Below are 18643 nucleotides of genomic sequence, written 5' to 3'. Positions count from 1 at the left end.
AGCAAGAGATGAGGAATGAGGCTGGGGAGGGCCTAGGTCCTAAAGGGCTATGAGACTTTTAAGTTTATCTGAGGGCAATGGTGAGCCACTGACAATTCTAGAGGAGAGAACTGATGGCATCACTCTTGCCTTTTTGGTGCAGAATTTAGGAAGGGTGAGCCCAGAAGTGCTTGAGCAGCCAGATGAGGGAAATGGGGAGGCTGAATCCAAAATCTTGGCAAGACTTGGGAAGAGGGTAAGAGGCCACCTTCCCAGGGGTCTTCCAGCCTCAACCTGCTGACTTGCCCCTGCCATATTCCACCATCAGTGTCTGCCGCAGTCTTGTCAAGGGCTCCACAGGACACATGCTGCCTTACTCAACTTGCTCAGTGCTTTATTGAACCAAGACCCTACCAGATGACTCATCAGGGCCTTCAAGAAGCCCTGCCCATTTCCTGAGATTCAGAATCCAGAGGTGGCTGGCCTTGGTTTAGCTGCTTCCATGACATTTCCTTTTGAATATCTCCAAACTTTAAAGTGTAAAGATTTTGTCCACACAGATACATGTATACTCCTGCTGCAGGCTGTCATCCTCACTGAGACACTTTCAACTCAGCGGTTTGTAGACAAGGCATTGTGCATCCATGGCCATCCATCCATCCACTCTTCCATTCGTCCATCTGTCCATCCATGACAAGACAGCAGCAAGTTCTGACATGGTTCAGGCCCCAGGGTTCACAGCAGTGAGGGCTGGGCTTCCAGTGGGCTCAGGATGCAGGCCTTAGCCCTCACCCAAGGGCCTCCGCAGATAATAACATCCCTTTCTGAGGCAACAGAAGCCAGGGCCAAGTGGGTTATGAAATTTGAGTCTTTAACCCCAACTGGACGGGGGAACCTAAACCTTAGCCTGTGACTATCCTGAGATGGGCAAAAAAAAAAAAAAAAGACAAATCAAGCCTACAGATAACACTGAAACAGGAAAGAGTAAGAGCTCATGTCTGTGCTGGCGGTGTTCATATGGAGGGACAGGAAAGAGGAAAAGAGAAAGGGGAACATGGCGCACACACTCAGGAGTGCTGTCGAGGGCCTGGGGCATAGTGCTGAATCCTAGGGCAGCGAAGAGTACAGCTGTGGCCCATCCCAGGGGGCTGTAGCTTTCTCTCAGCCTCATACATACAAACAAAGCCCCTAGAAAAAAGGGGGCTTTTCTGAATACAGGAAGACAAAGGGTTAACCCAAACAATAAAGAAAAAAAAACAAAAAGGCTCCTGCTAGACACAAAATACTTCCTTTGAACTAGACTTAATCCAATTTCACTAAGTCAGCAGGCTGGGCTCTTCCAGGGGTGCCAGGGGTGGGGGCGTGGGTGTCACCAGGATATGGAGTATGACTGGAGTGAGACAGGGGATCAGCACTGGGGTGGACAGACAGGACACCCTCACCGTCTTTCGCCCAGACAGCAGACCCTCAGCCCTGTAAGCCACCGGGCAGCTGACGCCCAGGCCGCACAAAGCAAGAAAGGCGGGTGGGACAGTTGCCAGCACTTCACTGGTCCTGCAGGCGGCTACAGAGCTCCCGCCGGCTCCGCTCGCCAGCCCAGCTGCGCGTCTTGAGGCGGAAGGTCTTCAGCTCATCCTTGAAGGCCTCATGGTTCATGGGCCGGTAGTCTTGAGGCTCACAAAAGGTCTAGGGCAGGATGGGATGGGTTGATCAATACGGGGAAATGGGCAACTTCAGTGGGGTGACCCAGTCCTCCCTACTCCTTCTCCTAGGGCTACCGCCTGGCCGAGCCCTTTCCCTGTAGCCCAGCCCTCCCACGGAGACTATGGCCACCCCCACCCATGGTACCGGGTGCTGTGGGAAGAACTCCTTGTAGCCGCCTTTGAGGATATACATCTCAGGATAGTAGAGGCTGGGGTAGTCATTGGAGGCTCTGTCCCGTTCCCGGATGAAACGGCACCTGGGACAAGCAGGCGTGTGGGGTTCAGAGCTGGGCGTGCAGTGGGTGTACATCAGGGGACCTGGTCCCCACGCCCACTCCTTTGAGGGCCTTGGGGAACCACAGAAGGCTTGAGTGGAGGAATGTCCGCCACAAGAACACTTTGAGATCAGTCTGGCTAACTGGGTACAGAAGAGGTTGGGGAGATAGAAGGAACGAAGCAAATCAAGGGGGTTCCGTGTCCAGAAGACAGTTGCTCAATCTCTGTCAGAGACATTTCTCCTGGGCTGAGAAAGGGGAGGCAGAAAGGAGAGAAGTGGACAAAGTTCAAGAGGTAGATTCAGAAGGTCTAGACAAGGCTTGGTGAGGAGGAGGTGGAGAGAGGAAAGGACAATTGAACTCTGGAAGGGTCAGTGTCACTGAGGACTGGGACAGGGCCCTTGGACTTTAAGGACACTGATGGAGACTGATGGAGAATTAGGTTTGGGGGAGGGGGGCGGCAAGGGACAAAGGGTAGATGGGAGGCCTGTTGGGAAGGACAGTGAGAGGGAGACAGGAGGAGGGTGCCATGCACAGGGAAGCGGGGATGAGGTCTGCTCCAAGGTATCGGGTGAGACAACAGGTCTAGGCCCAGATGGGGCCATGGCTGGGCTTGGGCGTCTTGGCCATTGGATGGCTCCAGCACCCGCAATCCCGGGCGAGGAAGGTCAGGAGCAGCACTAGCTGGCTGGGCGGAGCTGGGACTCACATGCGGGGCCCCCGCTCAGATGAAAATTCACAGTGGAAAACGAGGATGATTCTCTTGTCCAGGCTACAGGGTGTGATGGGGCTCTGTAGCAGGAAGGTCTCAGCATCCCTTTCCAGAGGCAGGTTCACAGCAGTCTGCCAAAGGAGCCAGAGGTCAGGCCACAGCCCTAGGCCTGGGTAGGAGACCCTGCCCTATGCGGTCCCCATCTTTCAGATGAGTGACCCCACCTCCTGAGGGGCAGAATCCCATGAGAGGGTGCACCCACCCCCTACTGATTCATTCTCCGGGCAGAGGAAGGATAGAACTGGGTGAGTCTTCAGGGCCTCTCCCGTCACCCTGCCTCACCTTGATGTGCCCGCCTTCATACTCGTAGGGGTATCTGCAGTCCACAATCACAAACCTCTCCACGATGTTGCTGAACTTGCCTGTCAGCAGGGCCACCATCTGTAGGAGGCCACGGAGGTGGGTTCCAGCAGTTCAGGCGGGCAGGCAGGGGCTGACCCATGCGCGTAGCCTGACCCCAGGGGAGGTTAACAGGCAAACAGAAGTCCCAAATGCACCAGAAAATAGCTCATGCCTGCATACCGTTTCTGGTGAGATGTACTTGAGGTCTTGGTGCTTTCCATCCACAGTCTGTAGGAGGAAGGCCTGAAGGGAAGAGGAGAGAGAGGGGAGAGAGAAAGTGAGATTGGTAAGATGGAAAAGATGGAGTTTTTTCCCAAGCCCAAAGGCCACACCTGCTTTGACCTTCAAATTCAGCTCTGGTTCCCATAGCAACCAAGAGGGGCCTCTAGGGTCTGATCCCCAGGGAACAACCTTCCAAGGGGAAATGAAGATGGGGAGAAGAGATGAACCCCCATGCCTCCTGCCCCCATGTATTGCCAAGCAAGCCCCAGGATGAGGCCCAAAGAAGCTCCAATCAAGATGTTATGGTTTGGAAATGTTTTCCAAGGTTGACATACCACTGATGCCCTGTACAGATTTGGGTACAGTCGGGATATCAAGGAGAGTGAGAGAGAGGAGTCTAGATGAGAATAAAGGATAAGATGCAAAGGACAAAGCGAGGGGCCTCTGGGGAGAGAGGGAGTTGCTGAAGCAGCTGCTGGGCTCAGGGGCCAGTCAGTAAGGGATCGAGCCTCCTGAGGGATCCCACTGCTAGTACCTTGGAGTAATCCCCGATCAGTTCTCGGTGGTCACTGTCCAGGATGTTCTCAATCTCGTCATGACACAAGGACTTTGAGCGGAGAACGCGGGCTTTCTGTGAGGCAGGTGGCAGCCAGGGTCAGGGGTAAGGCTGCCCCTCAGTGCCCCGTCTGGCTAGGACCCCCCTTCCCTGCACTCTGTCCTCTGCCACAAACCCGGCTGAGAAGGACTTGCAGGGTGGACTTGGAGGGTGGCAGCTCAGCCCTGCCAAGCCCAGTCCTGCCCTAGAAGGAGGGCACTCACGGGTTCCTCAGCCTCCCGCTGCTCCTCCTCTGGAGGGGTCACGCTCCTTCTCCGCTTGCTCTGTATGGGCAGGTCCCTGTCCTGGGGCCGCTCCAGCCTCTTGAGGATGGGCCGGATCACGCTGCAGGGCATGGACGGAGAGCGGAAGAGCCGCTGGCACTTGCTGTACATGATGAGGTCCTGGCAGAGGTGGCAGGTCTGGGGTCAGAGTTTCCAGCCCCTGCTCTCCACCCCAAATCCCACCTGAAGGGTAGGGCCCCACCCCTCCAAATTCTGAGGGGCCTCTCCAGAGGCTCACCTGCTCCTCTTCCTTTTCTGAGGTCTTGACCAGTGGGGCACTAATGAGGCTCTCCATGCCTGGGGGGACTACATCATCCTCCTGAGGCCAAATCAGCAAGGATATGGTTACATTCGCAGGCAAAGGTCCAACCTCTAAGGCCCCGAGTCCTCCAGGATAGGCTTCCCAGTTCTCCCAGCAAACTTCAGGCCAGCAGCCCTCCCTGACCCTGCTCACACCTCCCTCGCTTTGCCCGAGCACAGGGCAGCCCCCCAGAATTAGAAAGCTGCAGGGCCCCACTCGCTGCAGGGGCTTGCATAGAACTGTGAGAAGTGTGCCATGCAGGAGGACCAGGCTTCCCTCTGCCCTGCCCATCCACCCTTCACTGCAGCACCAGCCACCTCCTCTCCTCTGATTGGCCAGAGGTCAGGCTGTGACTCAGTTACCTCCAATTCTTCTTCTGACATTGAAGTGAGGTCATAGTCTTGCTGTAGGAGCTCAGAGCTCTCCCCTTTTCTGAGATCCCAAGGAGGGAGAGGTAGGGGGCCTGACAGGGCAAGGCTGTTCACCTTTAAGTCACTCTCCAGGATATCCACGAATCCATCATCTTCCTCGGCAGCCCCCTTGGTTGGGGTCAGGGAGAAGCAGCATTGGGCCAGGGGAGTCAGTTCCTCTACTTCCATCTTCCGCTCAGGGGTGAGACACTGTGTGGGTGACGAATAGACACAGACGACTCAGGGGTGGGGCCCTGAGGCAGTCCCCACCCCAAACTTCTGAGAAAAGTTTCCCAACGCCTCAGGGCTCAGGATCACCCGCAAGTCCTCCAGGCTGCCTTCACAGGCACCTGCCCCGCGTGCATGCCTGCCCTGCATGGGTCAGCTCTCCTGATGTACCATCAGGTCGGGAGCCGAGCTTGGCCTCTGGGCAAAGGCTTCTCTGCGGCTGGCCCACTCTGCCAGGGCATGGGTGTGGCTGGGATGTGTGGGCTTCCCCGGCATCTTGAAGACAAATCCATCCTGCGGGCAATACAGGGAGCGGAGGGGGGTGCGTGATCAAATGCCAGAGAACCATCCCAGCAAGCCCCCTTCTCTCCCTGGAGTGCTCCCACTCTGGCCTTCTGGAAGCGCACATTCTCTTTGTCCTCCCTAGAGCTGTGGGCAGCTCGGCCACATGCTTCACTCTTCCTCCAGGTGCCAGGTGCTTGGGAGTTGGTGATGTTCCGTAGCACAGGGCTGTGGCCCAGAAGCCTCCCCTAGAGAGCCAGGAGGGCAGCAGGTACAGAAGGCTGCATTCCTCTGGTGCCAGCCCAGGCCCTACCTTCTCCCATCCCTCTTCCAACTCCCCCAGCTCCCCTGTCCACCTCCAAAGCCCCAGCTCCCAGAGCCAGACCAGGGACACCCAACCGATTCAAGTCCACCCTCTGGGAACCAACCACCCTCAAGTCCACCCTCTGGGAACCAACCACAGTCCCTCCTGCCCCTCCACAATCCTGGCCAGCAAGCCCGAGCCTCCTCGGGCCTCAAGGACACTCACCGGCAAGGACTGGAAGCGTCGGATAGAAAACTGCTCACTGCAGAAGGAAACAGGGACACCTCAGGGCTGAAGAGTTGGGCCGTGACAGAGAGCATGCAGGGTCCCCCTCCACCACAGAGCCCTGTGCACCCCTTTGGGAGGACCTGGGAAAGCACCCTCCCTGGGCCTACTCCACCCACACGGGGCAGGGGAGCCTGCGTGAGGAAGGCCCAAGCACTTACTTTCGAATAACTCGGCTGGCTGTCTGGATGGCCTGTTCAAATCTAGGAGAGAGAAGGGTCCCATGCATCCCAGCTCCCCTCACAGCCCATCGCCCACCCCCAGCATTACGTTTTTAGTCCACAAGGGCCAGGGCCAAGGTTCAGGCCAGGGGAAAGAGGAGGGAGGAAGAATGCAGACTATCAGGGGGCCCAGGTATAGGGGAAGGGGAGATGAGAAGCAGCCTGGGATTTTAAAGGCTGCCGTGAATGAAGGAGGCCTGGAGAATGGCAGTGACAGAGACAGCTGGGGTAGGTTGCAGGGTGGCTGAGGAGTTACCAAGGCAACAACAGTCTCACCAGCCTGCCCACAGGCCTTCCACCTGTATGCAAATCACCTCAGCAGGGCCATATGGCTGCCAGGAAAGGCATCCATCCATCCTATGATGACAGGCCTTGTCCTGACAATGTGGATATCTCCAGGGCCTGGATGCCAGAAAGGCTGGGCTTCCCTCCCTTGTGTGGGACTGTCCTGGATCCTCCAGGACAGGGGCCTGGTTCAGTCTGCTGTACCAGACCCCCTAGCGACAAATGTGCAGGGTCACAACCTCTCCTCCCTCCTGTGGAATTTTCCAGGACCCAGACTCTGTCCTACCCCCTCCTCCTGCCTTAGAAGAGGCCAGCAGGCAAAGAATTCCAACAGATGTTCCTTCTGAGGCTAGCTATGTTACCAGAGACCACCTGCCAGGCGGGGCTTTTGTGTGTCTATGTGTACACACACACACACACACACACACACACACACTTCTTTCTGTGTAACCATCAAAGCAGGTGCAGTGGTGGTGGGGGGAACTGAGGGCTAAAGTGTCAGGGGGATGCCCCTGCCCCGAGTAGGGGGGTGGCTGTGCCCAGCCAACCTGGCATCAGGATGACCAATTTAATTGGCTTGGTTTTCAGTCTGCACCTGGGCCCTGGGGGTAAAGCAGGGACAGTTCTGTGTTACCATCAAAACCCAACGTGCAGTCCCCACACCACCACCCAATGCTCTCCCCATTTCCTGTTTATGAACAAACCTGCAGCCCAGCCCAGTCTGATCAAAGGCAATGGGAGGAAAGACAGCCACTGCCCTAAACCCAAAGCCACAGTCCCTTAGCCCAGGCCACAGATGCCCAGCTGTTCCCAGTAATGCCTGACAGCTGCTCTCCCTGCTGGGGCATGATCAGCTGGATGGGAACAGCTGTGCTCTGGAAGGTACTACTCATGCCCCACAACCAAGAAGCAGGGAACTATGCTGAGCAGAGCCCACCAACTTCTCTACTCCCCCCTCACAAAAGGCCTGGTCCAGGGGTTGGCCAGAGGGTCAAATGTCACTGAAACCAGAAGTTACTGATAGGATGACCAAGGGCCAAACCAGCTTGCAGCAACTGTTTTGTTTGGCCTAAAGTAAATTAAAAACTTTGAATTAGTTGGACTATATTTTCCTACCACCCCAGCCCTGAACCCACTCTAAGCTGCTCCCATGAGAGCAGACCCTTCCATGAGACAAGGAGCAGAATTCTAGGACATGGGAAGGTCAATTAGTGCCCCCATTGGGGATCCAGAGAGGTCTGTTTGCTCTCCCAGGATTCCCAGTGAGTTTACGGTAGAACTGAGATTCCCCAAGGCAGGTTCCCCGTCCTTGGTAGTGTGGTCCCTCTTCTCTACTCACGTCTGCTCCACCACCTGGGGGTCCATAGGGCTGGGAGAGTCCATGCACAGACCTGAGGACAGAGTGCATTGGTTTGAAAGTAGTGGCATTTCCTGCACACTTTCCCCCACCATGTCCCAACCCTATTCAGAAAAGGGAAAAAAGCCTGTTGTTATTTTAGGTCTTGACATATTGAAAAATGAAACAAAACCCACCCATGGACCCCAAGGGCTGACACACTGCCAAATCACACAGGGCTCCACTCCCTGTTTACTATGGAAACTCCTCCCTGTAGGCTTTAAACCAGAACTCTGCTAAGCATTTTTCTAGAACTGGTTTAAAATAATCTGTTCTAGAAGAGATAATGGCTTTTTAAAGGAAAAAGTTAAAGCTGAAGGCAAGTGAATGTTATAAAATGACAGACTTTCAGCCCTGATGCCTCCCAGGTGGGGCTGTGGTTCAGGATTTTGGCGCCTGGTTTTAAATAGGTAAGATCTCATCTCCCGCAGAGGACCCCACCCAACACCCACCTTGCCCAGCCAGTCTGTGCTGGGCGTGGTAAGCCCCACCAGAAGTGGGCAGAGGGAGGCTGCTGGGCCCACCAGGTTGTGGTAAGGATGTTAGTCTGATCAGTAGTGAAGTGGGGAGGCTAAGGCAGCCCCCCAAACTCCCCTGGCACCCCTGGGCCTCACCTGCATCAGAAGATTCAGAGGACTCAGACGACAGGGAGGATTCAGACGCCCGACGGGACAGGGATAGGCATGTGAGCAGGCTGCCTACCTGACTCTTTGGGGTCTCGCTGGGAAGGGAGCAGGGACCCAGGGAAGGAGAAAGGTAAATATGGGGCTCAAGGGCTGGCCGGCCCATGTTCCCACCAGCCACCCACCTCTGAAGGGCCCATCCAGCCTCTGCACTGTCCCAGGGAGGTGATGGCATCAAGGGCCTACCCTTTTCTCAGGCCTTCTACAGAGACTCTAAGTGTCTTCTCTTTGTTGATTGATTTAACGTTCTCCTGGGTGCAGGGGAAGGTGAACCCGGAGCAAGAGCAAGGAGGTAGGCTGGAGGAGGTGGGCTGGGATCATCCTGGGGGATTGTGGGGCAGTAGACAGCCCTGGAGGGCTTTCCCCTAAACTCTTCAGGCCCCTACCCATCCACAAGCCTTTCTGGAGGAATGGCCAAGACTTTGGTCTTTATTGCTCCAAGGACAACCCAGGCTGGAGCTGCAGGCTTGCTCAGGGAGCAGGACCAGAGTTTAACCCCTTAACCCCAGGAAAGAACTGGGGGTGGAGGGAACAGGGCCACCCTCAAGTTCCCCCTCCAGACTCAGAATCCCCTGCCTGGGGCAAAATGGTGGAGATTTGGGCTCAGATTAGGAAGGCAGCATGGTGGAGGTGGGGAAGAGGGTCTCCAGAGGCTTGTGCGGGCCAAGAACAAGTCACCTGGAGGGTGTGAACAGCACAGCCCTAGTCCTGGGCCCCTGAAGCAGTCTCTGTCCCGGATGCCTCCCCATTTGGCACCCAGGCAGGGCTCCCAAGAGGCCTGGGACTAAACCCTAATGCGGGCCTCTCACCCCACATCCAGTATCCTTGGGGCGCCCTACCTGCCGAGCCCGGCGAGGTCGTGCATGGTCTGGGTGAGGGTGGTGACCGGCGAGGAAGCGGCGGCGCGCTTCGGAGACCCCAGGAGGCCATGAGCCCCCAGCCGGAGGCCCGGGAGGTGGCCGGGACGCTGGGCGCCACCGCGCACGCCGGCCGGACTGAGAGTCGAGGCTGCCGCGGGCTCCGGCTGGGGCAGCTCCATCTCTGTGGGGCGGGAGGGCTGGGCGAAGGGCGACCCACAGACGCCGGGCACAGCTGGCCGGGACGAGGTAGGGAGCCGGCCCGGGGTGGAGGGGGGAGGGAGGGAGGAAGGAAGAGCAACGGGGCCGGAGCGAGGGAGGAGAGGGAAGCGGGGAGGGTGGGGAAGGGAGGAGGGACGCAGGGACCAGCCGCCAGCCCGGGAAGCCTCTGGCAGAAGCTGCCACCTCCACCTCCTTATATATTCGAAAAATAACAGCGGCCGCGCCGCCGAACGCCACCAATGGGGGTGCGGGTTAGAAGAGAGGCGGGACCGAGGGCGGAGCCCGTGTGGTGGAAGGCGCGGAGGCTGGACCAGCCGGGCCTCGCCCAGTTCCAGGCTTTGGGTGGGGTGGAGGAATTAGGGTTTCTCTTACACCCCTCGCACTCCCTCCCAGCTACGGTTCGAGGAGCCTGGCTTCCCAAATTCCGCTTCTCAGTATGTGGTTTGGAGCTACACCCCCCCGCCCCCAGCGAAGAGGGTGTGTAGAGGGCCTCCAGCGAAGAGGGCCTCAGAGGATGCAACAACCCCCCAGGGTGGCCTCAGAGGGACCCCCGCCGTTTAACATCACTCACAAGCACCGGTTGGCATCTTGAGAGCCTCCATTCCCGGAGTCTGCAGAATACAGCTGTGCTGTGCGGTCTGTTTTCTCCATTCCACTTTACAGACGGGGACAATGAGGCGTAGAGAAGTTCATTAACTCGTTCAAGGTCACATGGTTGTGCAGATGGTGGAGTTGAGATTCACCCCAGGTGCCTCTACTCCCACAGCTTCCCTGACCCTGCAACTGGCAGCTCAGAGCGGCCCCAAAGCGTAATTCCCACGGGGAGCCCCCAGTGCAGGAGGTGGACCCGCGGTGGGGGCTGACACGTAACTGATGGGTGCTTCCATAGCCTCTGATTAGATGTGATGCCAAGGGATCCAGTTTTCTCCCGCAGTCCCAGAGGAGGCTCTAATGGTTGGTCTAGCCATGAGTTTGGGCCGTAAGGGCCAAAGAGGGTGTCAGCAACCTCAGAACCCAGTTATGGAATTATCTCATGCCCACTGACGGTTTGGCTAATGTGGTGCCAACGTTTAATTGGTGTTTCTTTAATCAGGGAGGCTGAATTTGTCACTAGTTTTAACTGAACATCTTCTAATTATCTGATCACCTCCTAGGGAGCCATCTTTCCTGGACCGTGGTGGGAAGGCTGAACCCAAAAGCGAGTGGGTGGTAAGCTACTCTTGCACCCCATCTCCCCCAGGGAGAGGTGCCCTCCGGCTTGTCAGGTCGCAGCTCAGGAATGCTGGAGCCGCGGCCTTGAGTCCCTTCCCCTGCAGCCCCAATCCTTCAGGCCAAGGAGCAGTGGGTGGGGGTGGCAGAAGGGAGGGCATGGCGGTAGGGGGTTGGGTGGGCCAGGAGACATGTGGAGGAAGGGAATGGAAAGACCCCAATCCCATCTGAGAGGGGTGAGGAGGGTGGGGACGTGACAAAAGTATGTCTCCCACCCCACCGAAATCTTCAGGGCCCCTCCCCAGAGGCAGTCACTACTATAATTTGTTGCATATTCTTCTGGAGTCAGTCTAAACAGTCCTAGCTAATAGAAACAAAATGGGAGGCACAAATACGAGCCACATATGTAATTTAAAATTTTCTAGTAACCGCATTTAAAAAAGGACTTCCCTGGTGGTGCAGTGGTTAAGAATCCGCCTGCCAAGGCAGGGGACACAGGTTTGAGCCCTGGTCCAGGAAGATCCCACATGCCATAGAGCAACTAAGCCCGCATGCGACAACTACTGAGCCCGCGTGTCACAACTACTGATGCTCGCTTGCCTAGAGCCCGTGCTCCGCAACAAGAGAAGCCACTGCAATACGTCCACACACTGCAACAAAGAGGAGCCCCCACTCGCTGCAACTAGAGAAAGCCTGAGCACAGCAATGAAGACCCAACGCAGCCAAAAATAAATAAATTACAAAATAAATAAAGGAAGGGTGTTTAAAACAAAAAAGGAAAAAGAAACTTTAATATTTTATTTAACCTATTTTAAAAGTTATCATTTCAACATGTTATCAATATAAAAATTTTTAATGAGATGTTTTACATACTTTTTTTTGGTACCAAGCCTTCAAAATCCAATGTGCGTTTTACACACACAGCACATCTCAATTTGGACTTGCCAGAATGTTTTATACCTTGCTTTCTTTTACTTGATATTTTTACTCAATTCCCTAATGCTGAACATTTATTTAAATGATGCAACAGATATGCATAGAATGAAGTCCTAAAGAGAAACTGCTGGAAGGAATGGACTTTATTTATCAAAATCTCCTTTTCCCTTTCCTGAATCTCATTTTCTCAATCTGAGTTATTGAAGAACAGGGACCAAGTCACTTACCTCTCCTCCCGTCTCCCAGAACCTTGAATAGGCCCAAGCCCAAGGTTGGTCTCTAACCCCCATATCCTACTTCTAGAGATTTCTCTTAAGAAGGTGATAAAAGTACACAGAGATGTATGTTCATAATAACAATGAAAAATGGAGAGCAAGCTGAGTGTCCTTCAACAGGGAACTAGACAAAAAAGTGGTTCCTCTATACTGTGCAATAGCTGAAGCATTTAAAGAGAACAGGTATTGGGAGGGTCGGGATGCCTGGCACCTGGCAAGCCCAATAATAATTGCTGATTATTGAATGATTACCTATTGGGCTCTTGGAAAATGATCTTTTGGAGAAAGGGTTCCTAGAGTAAAAGAATTTTGAAAGTCATTGATGTAGATATTTATTGACATGAGAAGATCTTTACAATACGGGCTAAAAAATATTATGCCAAGCGTGGTCCCATTAAAAATAATATGCACAGGGGACTTCCTGGTGGTCCAGTGGCTAAGACTCCATGCTCCCAGTGCAGGGGACCTGGGTTTGTGCCCTGGTCAGGGAACTAGATCCCACATGCCATAACTAAGAGGTCGCATGCCACAGCTAAAGATTCCACATGCCACAACTAAAAGACCCCCGTGCCACAACTAAGACCGGCGCAGCCAAATAAATAAATAAATAAATTTTCTTTTTATTATAAAAAAAAATGCACAGATAAGTATCCTAGAAGGGTATTCTCTGAGTGATGGAATTAATGGTGATTAAATGGTTTTATCCTAAAACTTTTCTGTATTTGAAAATATCTTCCAAAGAACATAATTTGGAATAATATTATAATAATAACATAATTATAATTTTTAGATTAATTAAAAGAACATGATCTCCATCTGGCAGTTCCTCAAACATTTAAACATAGAGTTACCATGTGACCCAGCAATTCCACTCGTAGGTATATACCCAAGAGAAATGTAAACATATGTCCTTGCAAATAAATATTTATAGCAGTTATTTATGATTGCCAAAAGGTAGAAACAACCCAAACGTCCACCAACTGACAAATGGATAAGCAAAATGTCATATATCTGTACAACAGAATATTATTCAGCCATAAAAAAAGAAAGAAGTACTGATAAATACTATGTCATGGATGAATCTTGAAATATGAAGCTAAGTGAAAGAAGCCAGTCATAAAAGACACATATGCTATTATTCCATTCATATGAAACGTTCAGAACAGGGAAATCTATAGACAGACAGTAAATTAGTGGCTGTTTAGGGCCAGCCAGGGAAGGTGCAGGGAGTGGATAGGGAGATGATAGCTAAAGGTTATGGGATTTCTTTATAAAGTGATGAAAATGTGCCATCTTTCCAATTCTCCACCTTAGGAAAGTCCACAGTCCACCTTCCCTTCTCTTGGCCTAGGCTGTCCAAAGCTGCCCATGAGGCCTATACCCATTCCACTTATGTCATCACTATCCTTTGTGCCTCTCAGCAAACTTTCCATTTTCCTTTTCACTTTATTATTATTTTAAAAACATTTTTGGCTGCACCACACAGCATGTGGGATCTTAGCTACCTGACCAGGGATCGAACCCACGCCCCTTAAAGTGGAAGTGCAGAGTCTTAACCACTGGACCACCAGGGAAGTTCTCCTTTTCATTTTAAAAAGCCTGTAGTACTTGCTATTGAAGAAAACTTGGAAAATTCAGCAAAGTAGAAAAAAAAAAGCTCATCTATAGTCATTTCACCCAAACAACCATTGATTATAAGTCAGGTTGGGTGGGGAGGCAGGAGGACATACATGCACATGGATGAAACCTCCAAAACTGTAGACTTGGTTTCCTGAGGGTTTGTGGGAAGGAGTCCTCAGCCAGGTGGTCCTACATTTACTTCTGCACAGGGACCTCACACCCATTATGGGCCAAGCATTGATCTGGCTCCTAAAGGAAAAAAATCTCCCAAGTTTTCTTCTGGACCTTGTGATTGGAAGGATATTTTTTATGTCTTGGGGTGGGGGAAGGGGGAGAAGCTCTCTCTAAGTAAGACACAAAATCCAGAAGCAATAGAGGAAAAAACTGACAGACCTGTCTACTTAAAGATTAAAAACTTCTCATATCTGAGATTCCCTAGGCTAAGTAAAAGGACAGTGGCAGACTGGGAGAAAATATTTGCAATATATTTAAAGATTTTGTGTCCAGAGCATATGAAGAGTTCCTAAAAGTCAACAAAAGAGAAACAAGGGCAAAAGATATGACTAGAAAATTCTCAGGCTTCAAATGGCCAATAAACATATGAAAAGAGAAATGCACACTGAAATAGCAGTGAGTTATACTTTCTTCCCTTGGCTTCCAGAACAGCATAGGAGCTTGAATTTCCTCCTACTGCTTCAGCTGCTCCTCCTGCATTTCTTGTTAGTTCTTTCTTGAGCCCTTAACCTTGGAGAACCCCGGCACTGTCTTTGGTGCTATTTTATTCTTCGTCTACACCCATTTTCTTGAAGCCTCATCCAGCCCCAGATCCTCAGCCTGTCCCTCTGGGTCACAGCCTTCCTCTCTGCCTACTCCTCAGGCTACTTTAAGATTTTTTTTAAAAAAACACTGCAATTCATTCATTGTTTAAAGAATTTGTCATGTTTATGTGTTTGGTGGAGGAAGAGGTTTCAGGGATTTGTATGTATGTATGCTTATGTACATACATGACATTATTTCTGTAGGTGCAAACACATTTATGGCTAAATGCATGGAACAGCACAGAAACTGAGACACCGAGATGTTATCAGTGTTTATCTATGAATTGTGGGATCATCATCAACCAGATTTAAAACTATACTGTTGCTTATAAAAATAACCTAAATATGTAACAATAGGCCTCATCGATTAGTGTTCAACCATAATTGGAACAATATGCAACTATTAAAAAGTTTGTTGGTAGTACTTTATCAGTAAGGCAATATTTTCATCACTTGATGCCAGGTAAAACAGCAGGAGATGCCAATACACAGTCTATATCGTCTGATGCCAGTTTTATGCGATAAATTTTTAAAGAAAACTGCATGCGCCTAGAGAAAAGACTGGAAGTACATGTATCAAAATGTGACCTGCGCATCTCTCCAGGTGTTGGGGTGAAAGGTGCTTTTTCGTTTCCTTTACTTTTCAGTTTCCTCAAAAAACGTGGGTTATTTTTACCTTAATAAAATAAAAAAGACAAAACATAGTTGTTATTCTTTATAAGCAACAAATGGCTGCCCACCCGGCGCAGAGGCCGGGCACAGCGCCCCGGCCCGCACCGTTGCCGGCGGGTCACCAGACGCCCGAGCGCTGGCCGTTCAAGCAGGCCGAAGCGCCCCCGCGCGGTCGGTCCGGGGCGGGGAGGAGGGTGGGCACAGAGGGCTGGAGGCGGTGCCGGGCGTCCCCGCGCTTCCCGCGAGATCCCGCTCTACCCGCTCCGCCCTGCTCGCCGCGCTCCCAGCTCCCCGCGTCGCGGCACTTCCTGCCTTCCGCTCCCGCGCCTCCCGCTCTCCCCCGCGCCCGCTGCCTGCCGCCCGCCGCCCGGCGCCGCGCCCGCCGGCGCCCCCGAAGGTGCCCCCGGCCCGGCCGGGTCGCCGCCCCGCCCGCCGCCCCGCGAGCCGCTTTGTCTCGGGCGGGGCGAGCAGGAGAGGCCGCCAGGTGCCCCCCGCCGCGGGCCCGGGCCCCCCGCCCCGGGGCGGCGGCGGTGGCGCCGGGCCCCGGGGCGGGGGGCGCGCCGGGATGGGCCCCAAGCGGCGGCAGCTGACGTTCCGGGAGAAGTCGCGGATCATCCAGGAGGTGGAGGAGAACCCGGACCTGCGCAAGGGCGAGATCGCGCGGCGCTTCAACATCCCGCCGTCCACGCTGAGCACCATCCTGAAGAACAAGCGCGCCATCCTGGCGTCGGAGCGCAAGTACGGTGTAGCCTCCACCTGCCGCAAGACCAACAAGCTGTCTCCTTACGACAAGCTCGAGGGGCTGCTTATCGCCTGGTTCCAGCAGATCCGCGCCGCTGGCCTGCCGGTCAAGGGCATCATCCTCAAGGAGAAGGCTCTGCGTATAGCTGAGGAGCTGGGCATGGACGATTTCACTGCCTCCAACGGCTGGCTGGACCGCTTCCGCCGGCGCCACGGTGTGGTGTCCTGCAGCGGCGTGGCCCGCGCCCGGTCGCGCAGCGCTGCCCCCAGGCCCCCAGCGGCGCCCGCCAGCCCGCCCACGGTGCCCTCGGAGGGCAGCGGTGGGGGTACCACGGGCTGGCGCGCTCGGGAGGAGCAGCCGCCGTCGGTGGCCGAGGGCTACGCCTCCCAGGACGTGTTCAGTGCCACTGAGACCAGTCTGTGGTACGACTTCCTGCCCGACCAGGCCGCGGGGCTGTGTGGCAGTGATGGACGGGCACGCAAGGCCACCCAGCGCCTGAGTGTCCTGCTGTGCGCCAATGCAGATGGCAGTGAGAAGCTTCCCCCACTTGTAGCCGGCAAGTCCGCTAAGCCCCGTGCAGGCCAAGCCGGCCTGCCCTGCGACTACACCGCCAACTCTAAGGGTGGTGTCACCACCCAGGCCCTGGCCAAGTACTTGAAGGCCCTGGACACCCGCATGGCTGCAGAATCTCGGCGAGTCCTGCTGCTGGCTGGCCGCCTGGCAGCCCAGTCCCTGGATACCTCGGGCCTGAGGCATGTGCAGCTGGCCTACTTCCCGCCAGGCACCGTGCAGCCGCTGGAGCGTGGAGTGGTCCAACAGGTGAAGGGCCACTACCGCCAGGCTATGCTGCTCAAGGCCATGGCAGCACTAGAGGGTCAGGATCGCTCAGGCCTGCAGCTAGGCCTCATGGAGGCCCTGCACTTCGTTGCTGCAGCCTGGCAGGCTGTGGAACCTTCGGACATAGCCACCTGCTTTCGTGAGGCTGGCTTTGGTGGTGGCCCTAATGCTACCATCACTACTGCCCTCAAGAGCGAGGAGGAGGAAGAGGAGGAGGAGGAGGAAGAGGAGGAGGAAGAGGAAGAGGAAGAGGAGGGTGAAGGGGAGGAGGAGGAGGAGGAAGATGGTGAGGAAGAGGAGGAAGGGGGGGAAGGAGAGGAGCTGGGGGAAGAAGAGGAGGTAGAAGAGGAGGGTGATGTTGATGACAGTGATGAAGAGGAAGAGGAGGAGGAGGAGAGCTCTTCTGAAGGCTTGGAGGCTGAGGACTGGGCCCAGGGAGTAGTGGAGGCTGGTGGCAGCTTCGGGGGTTATGGTGCCCAGGAGGAGGTCCAGTGCCCTACCCTCCACTTCCTGGAAGGTGAGGAGGACTCTGAGTCAGACAGTGAGGAAGAAGAGGAAGATGATGAGGAGGAGGACGAAGATGACGAAGATGATGATGAGGATGGTGATGAGGTGCCTGTACCCAGCTTTGGGGAGGCCATGGCTTACTTTGCTATGGTCAAGAGGTACCTCACCTCCTTCCCCATTGATGACCGTGTGCAAAGCCACATCCTCCACTTGGAACACGACTTGGTCCACGTGACCAGGAAGAACCATGCCAGGCAGGCAGGAGTTCGGGGTCTTGGACATCAAAGCTGAGCCACTGGGCCTAGCCATGCCTCCAACCCGGATGTGGCAGCACCAGCCCAGGGCAGAGGACTCTCTGGGCAGCTGTTGTGGATGGAGCCAGAGTGGGGAACCCCAGATCCTTTAGTGATGTTCTCCTGGTCTTGTGACAGGCCCAGTCACCGCGGTAGGGCCTGGGGCTGGTGTCAGCCTCACTGCCTGCTTATTGCCTCTTTCTCAGAATCCTCTTTCCTCCCTATTTGCCCCTGGGCTTGGGGGACCAGGTGGGGAGGGTGGGGAGCTGTCCGGTGCTACCACACCGTGCCATCAGTGGACTAGGCCACAGTAGCAGCCAGGGATGGACCCTGGAAGCTCCTGGCCGGAGAGTGCCTCTCCCCTCTGCCATCCACACCAGGTCTTTGGTGGGGGGGACCCCAAAGCCATTCTGGGAAGGGCTCCAGAGAAAAGTCCAGCCTAGGACCCCACAAGGCTGGCAGCCCCGCATCCCTGCCCCGAGGCCGCCTTGAGAAGCACAGTCTAACCGCAGGCTCCTGGGCCTGCCTCTGCCTGCTTCCCCACTTCCCCAACCCCTTCCTCTGGCCCAGTCCATGTTACTTTGGCCCTTGCTTTTCTTTCCAGATTGGAGGTTCTCAGGAGGCCCTCCAGAGGAGTGGTAATGGGCACTTCCCTTGTGGGCAGCTGCAGGCCCCATGCCTCTCCTCCCTCTCTGGCAGGGCCCTATCCTGGGCAGGGGTCCTGGGGCTGGGCCCAGAGTCCAGCCATCCAGCTGCTCCTTTCCCAGTCTGAATTCAATAAATCTGTCCACCCCCCTTTTGTGGGAGTGGACATTTTAACAGCCAAGGGTGCATCCTTCATGGTCTGGGCTTGCGTCTGTCTTGGGGACACTTTCTTTCCCGGTTCCCTTTGGTCCTTGCTCTGGTGGGACAAATGTTGAGAGAGTGGCTACAGCCCAAGCCCTGACCAGGGTGAGGGGCAACATGTATATCTAAGTGTTGCCTAGGCTTGGGTGGGAGGGGTTTTCAATGCACCTGCCTGGGGGTGGGTTTGAGCAAGCTGGGCCTTGCACTGCTTTGGGGTTAAAACTTTTGGGTCAGTTGGCTGG

The 18643-nt window shown here is 54.6% G+C and overlaps 2 protein-coding genes and 1 long non-coding RNA gene across 8 annotated transcripts; 2 read left to right on the top strand and 1 right to left on the bottom strand.

The window, feature by feature from the left end:
- Positions 1 to 354: 354 nt before the first annotated feature.
- On the bottom strand, positions 355 to 9606 carry CDC25B (cell division cycle 25B). 6 transcript variants are annotated; one of them, XM_060032875.1, is made up of 16 exons: positions 9407 to 9606; positions 8499 to 8605; positions 7828 to 7879; positions 6144 to 6185; positions 5923 to 5959; positions 5519 to 5641; positions 5283 to 5405; positions 4959 to 5093; positions 4411 to 4491; positions 4113 to 4292; positions 3829 to 3924; positions 3252 to 3314; positions 3012 to 3110; positions 2667 to 2800; positions 1828 to 1939; positions 355 to 1665 (listed from the first exon to the last, which is right to left on the bottom strand). In XM_060032875.1, the coding sequence occupies exons 1-16, from the start codon at positions 9604 to 9606 to the stop codon at positions 1525 to 1527; spliced, it is 1725 nt and encodes a 574-aa protein (XP_059888858.1). In that variant the 3' UTR covers positions 355 to 1524. The 6 variants fall into 6 exon arrangements, with proteins under 6 accessions (XP_059888858.1, XP_059888859.1, XP_059888855.1 ...); XM_060032876.1 differs by lacking the exon at positions 5519 to 5641; XM_060032872.1 differs by lacking the exon at positions 8499 to 8605 and having other exon boundaries at positions 9407 to 9579.
- Positions 9607 to 9654: 48 nt separating this feature from the next.
- Positions 9655 to 11356, top strand: LOC132438920 (uncharacterized). Its single transcript, XR_009522245.1, has 3 exons — positions 9655 to 9673; positions 10801 to 10855; positions 11281 to 11356. It is a non-coding gene; the product is annotated as an uncharacterized lncRNA (long non-coding RNA).
- Positions 11357 to 15461: 4105 nt separating this feature from the next.
- On the top strand, positions 15462 to 18381 carry CENPB (centromere protein B). Its single transcript, XM_060031166.1, has one exon. The coding sequence runs from the start codon at positions 15742 to 15744 to the stop codon at positions 17551 to 17553; it is 1812 nt and encodes a 603-aa protein (XP_059887149.1). The 5' UTR covers positions 15462 to 15741; the 3' UTR covers positions 17554 to 18381.
- The last annotated feature ends 262 nt before the right edge of the window (positions 18382 to 18643 follow it).

This window comes from Delphinus delphis, chromosome 15, assembly GCF_949987515.2.
Source record: "Delphinus delphis chromosome 15, mDelDel1.2, whole genome shotgun sequence".
NCBI lineage: Eukaryota > Metazoa > Chordata > Mammalia > Artiodactyla > Delphinidae > Delphinus > Delphinus delphis.
This window is presented reverse-complemented; position numbering and strand designations above follow the sequence as displayed.